An 11,280-nucleotide genomic window follows, 5' to 3' on the forward strand; every position below is an offset into this window, starting at 1 on the left:
CGAATTGGTAGCACGATCGTAATGAAAAATCGTCTTTACCATAGAACAGGTTCAGTTCACGTAAGAAAACAAATAGCTCAGTTAGTTAAAGCAACGTGTCTGAATGCCGGAGGTAGTTGGTTCGAACCCCATAGAAGTGCAATTGTCATTTTTATTACTATGGTTATTTTATTTATATTTTTATTTGGGAAAGAATCAAATTGTAACATATGTGTAAAAGTCATGACGATACCAAAAAGAGTGTTGCCGCACTTGCATTAGTATCCTTAATTTTGTTTGCAAACAGTTTAGTAATTATTTCCCCTGTGTCACTGCTCACTATATGCTCGCTGGTGCATAACGAATGTTTTCCAGTAAATGTTAATTCTCATTTAGAGAATTTTATAAAGTTTCACAATGTTTATCTTTAAATAGTCTTCTATCTACTTGTTTGGATATTTTGATAACAGATTTCCCTGTTAAATGTTTAATTTTCCCTAATGTTTAATTACGGAAAAGTTTTACAGTGTATTTGTCTTGAATTGAAATTGTTTTGAATTTAGCACATGAGGTAAGTAGCCCGAAGGAGGAGAACTGAAGTACCTGATATTCTACGTAAAATCAGCCTATTTTAGAATGATGATGCTTCTTACCTTCAGCATATAATATTTACGTTAGAGAATCAGACAGAGAAAAATCCTATGACCACCCATCTTAAACCTCTACATACCATGGTTCGTCTCACAGTTTCGGTGTTCCAAAGACATTCTTATAATAATAATAATAATACTGAATATGCCATCCTTACATAACGTAGTAACCTTAGAAATCTTAGTTTAAAGTGCTTTCTTTAGTAATAATTTGAGCAACCATATAGGATGGGGCACGACGTTTTATTTTGCCCCTCTCATTTCAGTACCCTCTCAACAGAAAGTAATTTCCGATAAGCAGGACAGACAAAATGAATAAGAAATATATTTACAGCATCCTCTCCCCCTTCATGATTGGAATATCACGTAGCATTTTTTATTCTACTGAAGATGGCTCTGTGTGGTTAGGGGTAGGTAATTAAAGAAATTCTTAATATATAGCGCCCCTTGATTGTAATATTACCGCTTCTTTATTTGTTTGAGGGAGCCCCTATACAACCAAATGAGACAAAAAGAATAGGAAAAGTGTCTATTGATTCCAGTGGCGGATCCAGCACGGACTTCTACGGGGGCGGTGAAGTGAAAGATTCTTTTGATGGTGTGAAACTGTCACAAATTACCACTTAACTAAACATAATAGGGGGTTAACCGGAACCCAGTCAATTCAAATTGATATAAAAGTTTAATTTTTGGCTTAAAGTTTTGGTTCCAAATGAGAATTTCACTCCGAGTAGTCAATGATCAAATGTCGGGGGCCTCTTCGATACGACGCGTGAAGTTACCAAATGACGGTATGGTAACAAAATGTAAACTATTCCATAAAATATTAATATCAAGAGATATTATGGTTACCACTGTTGTTATGTAAAAACTGTTGACGCTTCGTGCCTATATCTGTGGACAATGTACGAATTAACCGGACCTCTGCAAAAGGGGATGTATTGTACTTTAGACAACAATAGGATGGGAAACTATTACAGTTATTGCCAGGGGCATCATTTATGGGGGGCAGTAGGGGGTAATTGCCTAACCCCCAAGAGGTTGAGACATACAGATACTTTAATCGATTGTTTATTAATCTGTATACTAGTAAAAAAACGTGAAAATCTTATGTCGGTGGTGCTCTTGCCCTGTCCCTTCCCCAGGGAAGTAGGAGGGTCACCAGAAAACTGGTACTGAGTTGGATTCTTCTGCCCAATTTATAGCGTCCCTTAGGTGGCGGTGGCGCTTCTGCTTCGATTTCGTCTTCTGCTCCGTGGGAGGGACTAAATGTCGTCTGCAGGTGATTGCAGGTCCCCCTGGTGGAAGTTCCTCGTGATGAAGCACGTGGTGTTGTTTATAAACACTTGATGCATGTATTTGTTTTTAAACAACTTCACATGGGATATTACAATATATATATAAAGTGAAATATATATATACATTCATAAACTTTATATATATTTTATATATATATATATAAAGTTTATGAATGTTTCTTTTGTGATTTTTTTTATAGTTTGTTATTATTGTTATGCAATTGCAATCAAAGGAAAATTCTAAATTTTGTTTCATTTTTAATAATGTTTACTATTGGTAAAATACATCGAATTGTCGTACTTTCTTTTGGATGGGGTCATACAAACCCCACGAGAGGCATTTATTGAAATCAAAAGTATCTTTGGTATGTATAAATGGGTCAGAGCCAAAGTGGACTCAAATAATTTCGTAACTTTATTCACTTTTCTTACTGATATGCAAATTAAGTCGTCGTATTTCTTTAACTTGGACAAATAAAAGTCGTAGTGAACTAACTTGGACTAAATTAGTTCTTCTGTACTCTGCAGTATTTTGAAATTGTCTATATGTAATTCTGTATAATGGTTTCACTTGTACAATTGTTAATCTTTTTGTCTTGGAATGACTCTTATTATATTAACTAGTATTTAAAGATTAGTACAACGTCTTTTCATCAGGAGTGCTACGTGAGTGAGTCGGCAGACGTGTCGCATTTGTAGCTAATTAGTCCGAGCTTCGTGTTCAAATGGAGAACAATTTCTCTCGAATGTAAGCCGAGAAGCGGTTTGGATTCCGTTTTAAGCTTATATGAACGTTTCCAGCATAACCCGATTGTTGCATAATAACACCAAGGCGAAACAAACTTGTTTCTGTCCAGATGTGATATAAATACATAGAGCATATTATTTAAACCAAAAAAAAAAAAAAAAAAAGGGTTTAAACCCAAAAAACCAGGTTTTTTGGTTTTTTTCAATACAAACCATGGTTTTTGCCAACCCTGATTACTTATAAGTCACTGAAAACTCTAATCAGAATGGTCCGTCCGTTTCGTACCTGTTGACCTATTAATAAATAAGCACGCAGAGTGAGGTGAATATACACTTTTGCTGGTGACTACAAAAATAGTTGTATATAGATAGAGTTTAAAGTATGGTATTTCTCATTCATTTCGTGTGAATTACCATTACTTATTATTATTATTATTATTATTATTATTATTATTATTATTATTATTATTATTATTAATAATAATAATAATAATAATAATAATGAAATATCTAGCTTGTCGCCATTTCAGTTTCAAAATGTTCTAATTTCCTTTTTATATACTTGATTTCAGTCTTCATACTTTTCAACCCAGATGTTATTTAGCTCTGAAGAAAAAACTTGCTTTTTAAGACAAGAATAATGAAAAGTAATTTTATAAAGTGAAATATACCGACATTCAAGAATAGCAAATTTCTGCGCTAAAACCTAATTATTAGCATTATGGAAATGTAAAGATTTCTATAGTGAACGATAGTTTTAGCTATTATAAAATAATTCTATCATCATAACGAATCTGACAATAAAAAAGTGTTAATTTTAAGTCTTTTTCCCTATGCAGCTGTGCCTTGATTTTTTTCTTTTATATTTCATAGATATAAATTGACTAAGTTAAAAATGATGCAATCATACCTCTTTAAAAATTAACACACTTGGAGTACGAAACATTTATGTCATTAAAAATTTACAGAATATCCGCGTAGCACAGAGCTTAGGAGGAAAACAGCACAAATTTTCGCAATGCGTCCTATTGACGATGTTCTGTTAATTCAGCACGTGAATGTAAAACTTCTGTTTCTATTTCCAGGTACCAGGTATTTATACACCACTCACGGATGGACGCTTGTTAGTGCAGTTATTGAGGCAGTAACAAAGAGAGAGTTTCCAAAACTAATGAAAGAATTCTTTCAGTTAATGGGGATGAAAAATACATACTTGGACGAAAATAACCCGATAATTTACAATCGTTCAAGGTAGTGTTTGTGATTGTGTTTGGTTGTTTTCTAGTATAAGTAGATAAAAACGCAATTGCACTTTAGGTCAGTCTAAGTCGACTTTCACAGTTTTAGTAAAAAATTAATAAGAAATGATTAGCTGAGAAAATGTTGATCAGTAATTTTAATTTCTCACTGACAGTAATCGTTCCCTTGAGAACAAATATATTCTGGTCGATATTGGAAATTAGATTCATTACCATTGATGTACAAACAGGACTTTGTTGTAGCATTCCTTATTTCTGCCTGGATCGACCCTCTATTGAAACCCACGTGATTCGAACCTTACATCAAACTTATGTTGTAGACCGTGCTGAGAAGAAATGTTTGAACTCCCAACCAAACCATTGGAAATGGTTCTATTTATGTAACCGTTTCAAAGTTCACATTTACGATCTATTTGGATTTTGTTCTTTCTCATCCAATCGTCTTGCTGGAAGAGAGATACTTTCCACATGAGGAGAATTATTCCAATTAATATGACTGGGACTATCGATTTCGTTACATAGATAACTCGAAATCGCTGCAGCTAAGGTAATCGTTGACAAACCTTCTCCAATATGTCTATATATATATTTCCAGTGTTTCCCGGTCCGCGAGTATTAAAATATTGAAAACCACTGTTTTGCACCGTTTCACTATGAGATCCAGCCCACTTTCTGAATAGCCATACACTCTCTCACTTTAAAGTCGATGTTCATTCGCTTAGACCACATTTTTTTTTTTAAATTATGCTTCAATTCTATATATATATATATATATATAGTGGCAGATCCAAGGGAGGATATAGTTCCCCTTGACGCTCAGGTATACACCGGATAAAATGGGCTTCAATCCTGCTTTACATTGGATAAAGCGGCAAATTATGGTTAGATCCTCTCTTGAACATATCCTGGATCCGCCACTGTATATATATATATATATATATATATATATATATATATATATATATATATATATATATTAGGGATGTAAATAACCACTCGCTTGCATCAGTGCGGGCGAGTACTTAAATATCGTACCGAAGGTATGTAAATGATTTCTATTGTGGGATGTGGGTAAGTTGCTTTTTCTCTCGGCCTAGTAAAATTCTGTTGCTTATTTGCATCCCTGATATATATGCAGTATCATCCTCCCTGATGATATATATATATATATATATATATATATATAAAATATAATAGCGACAGATAAAATTGTTAAGGGTACCGTCCAACAGAAACAATGAGAACTATAAGTGAAGTGAGTAACACTAATTATTTTGGCGTAATTTGGTGTGTAGGAAGAAATTTAGGAACCTTGTATATAAGCTTGTATAAGGTTGAGTTCTAAATTATCGTAGCCCTAGATATTACTTTTATGTATTTATTTTGATTATGTAACTTACACTACTCATAACTACTTCATTTAAAACATTTAATTTTTCTCTATAAGTTACAGATGGACAATTAAATAACAGTTGGTACTACTAACAATGATAGGTAAGAAATAAACAGTTTAATGTCACGAAAGCAGAATATTGGACAATATTGCAGAATTCGATTGAAGAGCATTCGGTTGTAAGTGTTTTGGTCAACGAAAAACTGTATAAAGAGGAGACGATAGAACAAATTATGGCATAGTTCGAACATAGATTTGAATGGTCACTTTAAGGAAACCAATAGTTTAGATTGGGAATAATGAGCGTTTGTAATGTCAAAGGCAATCCAAAGTGGTCGAACGGTCACGAAATTTAACACATATGTTCTCGTTACCGAATCCATTGAGTGGTCACTTCGTGAATCGACAACAAACGGATATAACTATTACGTTCAACACTGCGTTGCCACAAGAAGAATGGCTTAAACCCGTCAGTGAACTTAATAATGATGATACGCAGAATGGTGTGTAGCATATGCTTTATCGCTGAAGCAGTTTTCATCCTTCCTTCGAAAACATGCCATTTTTAGTGGTGAGTGTTCGAGCGTGAGTCCCTGAACATCATCATCTCTGAAAGGACGGGTTGACTGTAGATCTCGAACAGTACCACGGTTTCTATGAAATCTCGACTTGGTCATAGCGAACAACAGCCCGTGGGAATACATCAAAGAGAACGTAGCTGCTAATCACTATCAATCAAACGACCAACGATCACTATCAATCAAAGAGAATTTGTGACAGCTGTTCCCAACTATAACACTAGAGATGTTACGTAAAACGTCACGAAGGACTTGGCAACGTAACTAATTGTGCAGAGACAATAACAGAGCTCACACAGATCCATTAGATCACTAGGTGGTAAGTTAAATACTATCTAGAGGTACGGGGACCTATGTTCCACCCTTTACATGTTTGAATCATCAATCCTGTATCACTAGTGAAGAAATTGAGCTAGGTTCGTGAAACTTACCTAAAAATGTTACGTAATACCATATAGAGCTGCTTATTTCTCCCGACAACATACCACTTTCCGCTGTTCCTTGTAGAAATCCTGATTTTGATTTTAAAATCACTCTTTTAGAAGTGACTCTTCCAAAGGTAAAAAAGCCTCACATCAACGACCAAGAGAAAGAAGTGTAAAGGTGGCAAGTCTGGCTAATAATGTGAATGTGGTAACTGGGAGTATTAACACTTATGGTTTCGGTGCTAATCTTCAGTAATATTGTATCCAAATTTTAGGAGACTTGTGAGAAATATCTCTTCCCAATTCCAAAACACAAAAAACAATCCCTTGGTTTCGGTGAGTAATATTGTATCCAAATTTTAGGAGACTTGTCAGAAATACCTCATCCCAATTCCAAAACACAAAGAACAATCCCTTCCTTGTATTCGCCGTTTTTAGGAAGGGTAATGTGAAGTGCTTTCTATCCATGCTTATGCTCGTCACTTCACTTCGAAAGTGGTGCACGCAGCATTGACCCTTCGTAACCCGTCTTTAAAAAAGTTAATTTATTATGACACTCGCAAACGTGTGGTGTGAAGGATCAATGAAGGACACTTTTATCCTGAAATTAAGTCAAGGAACTTGTAAGAACTCACCGGGCAAAAACTGAGAACATGCACAGTTGATCATAAATTTTGATCGAAACTGTTGAGTGGTTGTTTATCCAAGAAAATAGACATCTCACTTTTTCAATCATGTTATCATCAATATATGAGTAATACCCTTCGGCTTGTCCTTAGTGCTTGAAGAACAATCAGTAATGATTCCAAGTGTTAGCACTCAGTGATTATTTTAGTCTTTCCCCGGAGGAAATTTCAATATTCAGGGATGAAAAATACTGCAAAAATACTGATAATCTACATTTAGCACGATCGGAGATATCAGCATTGTTAACACTTTATAGGACAGGCATTTATCCCCATAGAAAACTTTCATCATAAACATGTGTGTCAATTATAAACTGTAGATAAATTATTCACGCTTTAGTATTCTAGTTCTATTGAGATATTACTTTTAGTCCATTTCGAATTCGTTTCCCTGTACCAAAATACCAGTAAGGCAAACATTATAAGTTCTGCGTGCAAAATTTCATATATCTAGCTCAATACCATCATAGTTAGTTAAGTATCTTACAGAAATCGTTTGTATACTAGGCCTATACTACCATTGACATTAATTTAAATGATCACTTGAGAAATAAGTAAAATGATTTGAATTATGTGAATGGGGAGTATGAAACCATGTTCTTAGATATATTAGTTACTCATAATTACCATTTTTCTTATGTTGATAATGTAATCAGGTAATCAGAGAGTTTCCAGCATGTGTTTATATTTAATTTTAGGTATTATCTTAAGGATAAAAGAGGAAAAATCGTAAATGCTCCTTATGTCGACAATTCTTATAAGTGGGCTGGTGGTGGATTCTTATCAACAGTTGGTGACTTGTTGAAGTTCGGAAATGCAATGCTGTACAGCTACCAGTATGTGAACAGCGATGAGCATATACCCGTTGTGGAGGAGGGAGATTACGTAGAGAAACAAAACTCAGGCGCCAGAAAGCAAGTGGAAAGCCAAGATACACACAAACCTGGTTATTTGAAGTCAGAGACAATGAAGGAGTTGTGGACAAAAACGCCAAAAACGAAAAAACTGAACACTGGCATTGATGATGGATACGGAAAGGGTTGGGTGGTGGTTCCACGTAGAATGCCCTATGGAGTGGGCGCAGATCAACCGTTCCACGTAGCTCATACAGGAGGTGCTATGGGTGCAAGCAGTGTACTCCTTATACTACCTCCGAAGAATTCGCAGGGAATAGAACATCCACCAAAAGGCGTCGTAGTTGCTATTATTTGTAATATAAACGATGTTGGTTTAAGCTCGACAGCTTTTAAGATAGCTAAGGAGTTTTCCAAATTAACTGAAACCTCAAGTCTCTAAAAGTATTCAAATCCAATCCAAAAAACAAATGCACCGTTTGTCTAGTGTAAGAGAAGAATCAAAAGTGCGGATGTTCCTGTTCAATTACGTTTTTATTTCCTGTTCGGAAATGAAACATGAAGTTGTGAGTAGCTAACTTAGTATAATGCAATTTCTATCTATTATTTCTAGTTGTCAAGTTTTATCGGTAACATAAATGGGTAATTATGTAAATGTTGAATATTTGATATACATGATGAATTGTGGATTGTACTTCAGAGGTCTGTTCTGGTTTTCAGAGTCATTTTACTGTAGAAATCGGATATTTTATTATTTATTTGTTAGTAATATAGAAGCAATGAGTGTAGGGTAATGCATTTCTTTAAAAATGGCATGGAAGTAGGGTTTTTTTTTTTTTTTTCTCATTTCATTTCATTCATTACAAATAGCCTTCTGTTTTCTCCTTTCTTCCTTTCTAATCATATCGGCAAGATAATTAGTGACAGGTCACTATCAAAACTCCAATACGTATTCAGGAGGGAAAACATTGTGTCATGCAATCAAGTGTGCAAATAAAAATGCAAATTTGCATTTTTCATCAAATATTTTATTTAGTATAAAAATCTTTCATTAAAAAGTATTTTTGTTTTGTAGTAATTTAAAAGTACAGTTAACTTGTACATGTGACTGACCAAACATACTTAAAGCTTTAATTTTGTATTATTCATTCCTCATATCTGTGTATGACTGAAACACAATGCTCTGTTGTGTTTAAATATTACAAAGGTTAAAATGGAGAATCTCTATATTTTAAGACGTATTTTACAGAAATTTAATATGAATGTTCGAGATCGATATGTATGATTGCGAAGAAACCTTTAATATTAAATGTTTTTATTAGCAGTAATATTGCAGACTTCATAATTAAAAAAAAAAAAAAAAAAAAGTGTACTGTGTTCCGTATGACATATTTGTTTATACAGTTAAACTTATGTTGATTAGAGTTTTTCAACAGGCAACTGTTTAAGTTTTACAAGTAACAATATTGGTAGTTTTACTATATTTTGTATGTTTTATGTCACCATATTGAAGCAGCTTCCATTTTTTTAATAATTTTATTGTTAATTATAAAGTGCCTAATTCGGTTGCTCAGAAGATGTTTTGTGCTTTGTAATAATTTGAATTCGAATATTTTACTATTGATTGTTATGATATTTATGTTTGTTGGTTTTGAAATTAAATTTATTCCTTACAATAGAATTGCATACAGTTTTATGCACTTTATTTGTCCTAAGGAGTGAAATGTAGTGATTCACATCGAATATTTTATTATTGAACAATGAAATATTTTAAATAAATATAACTTTAAAGAAATTTGCCGTGCACTTTCTTTGATGCTTTACAATTATTCCTATTGTTATGGGTTGAATCGATGGAGGATAAAGGAGTCAACGTCAATGTTTGATCATATATACTGGTGGAACATATTTAAGAACATCCTATATCGAATTTAGTTAGAATCGAACATCGTCCGATTCTACCTAAATTCGCACCACAGAATGTGTGTATAGACTGCATGTTGGTGTGTCTGCCATGCCAAGACGTTGCCAGCGAACACCAAGGTTGCCAGGTTTTACATTTTCCCTGTAAGTTTTAACATTTTTATTTCTCCCGTAAAACAATTTCTGCTTTCTTAATAACCAAATAATAACAACAACAATAATAGTTCTGGATACCTTTATTGTTTTTAAGTTAGTGAGAAAAAATTTAATTAGAGGAAATTATTTCTCATACGCTATTAACAACGCAAGCCAACGATGTAACAGTATTCAGAGAGAAAATACTACGTTTTTTTCTCCTATCTAACCAGCACGAAACCGTATGTTTATGAATAATTTGGCTTTAATATCTTAATCTTCGTCTGTCATCATCGTCTTAATCATATCGCAGTTTTGATCGATCGTGATATCCTGATGTCAGAAACATAAGTTGCTGTGGACTAATGAAAGTAGAACTCCAAGTGGTTGACATTTCGATATGTCTGCAAAGATCTTTTGAATGTATAAATAGGATGTGGGACTGTTAAGATATGCTAAGTATTCATTCAAATACAATTAAAAGGCAACAAAGATTTGTGTAAGATACTTTGTTGGTTGGATTTGAGTTTAGCGTTCCTTTCAGCGTAGTGGCTATATGAGACTAAGACCTACAGCTTAACATGAAGCACATAAACTCCTATCGGGAATTGTAATAGACTTTTGTGTGTTTGTGTGTGTGTTTTATGAAACTGCCCCAGTTTCCAATTAAAAATATCTTACGTTACTAAAGCATGAGGTAAACGTTATGGTGTTTGAAGTCGGTGCTCCGAGTTCCTTTTAAACTTTAAGCACTTATAACAAATGAAAGGACTGCGGTGTTGCCGCCTCTTTGTATGTCAGTCTATCTGCCACCTGCTCGCACTATATTGTGTCTGCGTAGTCACGACCTTCGTTTCACTCTTTAGACCACGCGCCATCAAGTTTGTCCCACGATTTATGTAAAACTATATATGTATTTGTTATATGTAAATTCGAAATATTAAATATCTTCCTTTTTCTCATTCCTGCAAACTCCTATTGTACAATAAATTTATTTGGAGTGTGTTCAATTGTAGGGCTATAATTGGCGTGGTAGTCTTTCCACAGAACTTCCCCTCATGAGGGTTATGACGTGTCAGTAGTGTACACGATGGAAAGCACGGAACAGATTGTTGTCATTTCCTAACACACATACTCTTTTACGCGCATACTACTTGTAAATGACTCACTGATAACTAACTAACTAACACTATGGCCTATGGAACCCGGAGGTTCAGTGCCGCGTTCACAAAAGCTCTCCACTGACTTCTATCCTTAGCTAATTGGATCCAGTTTCTACTTTGTATTCCTATCTCTGCGAGATCCATCTTAATATTATCCTCCCATCTGCGCCTAGGTCTTCCTAATGGCCGT

General features: G+C 34.3%; 1 protein-coding gene across 1 annotated transcript in view; it reads left to right on the top strand.

Moving 5' to 3' along the window:
• The window catches only part of LOC145668302 (serine beta-lactamase-like protein LACTB, mitochondrial), a 48,923-nt gene extending 39,259 nt beyond the window's left edge, over positions 1-9,664 (top strand). The window contains exons 4-5 of the mRNA XM_081736029.1: positions 3,760-3,925; positions 7,714-9,664. Coding sequence (XP_081592155.1) covers positions 3,760-3,925; positions 7,714-8,311 — 764 coding nt within the window. The 3' untranslated portion in view covers positions 8,312-9,664. The remainder of the gene's footprint in view (positions 1-3,759; positions 3,926-7,713) is intronic.
• Positions 9,665-11,280: the final 1,616 nt, after the last annotated feature.

This window comes from Thermobia domestica, chromosome 13 (genome assembly GCF_964235325.1).
Source record: "Thermobia domestica chromosome 13, izTheDome1.hap1.1, whole genome shotgun sequence".
Classification (NCBI taxonomy): domain Eukaryota; kingdom Metazoa; phylum Arthropoda; class Insecta; order Zygentoma; family Lepismatidae; genus Thermobia; species Thermobia domestica.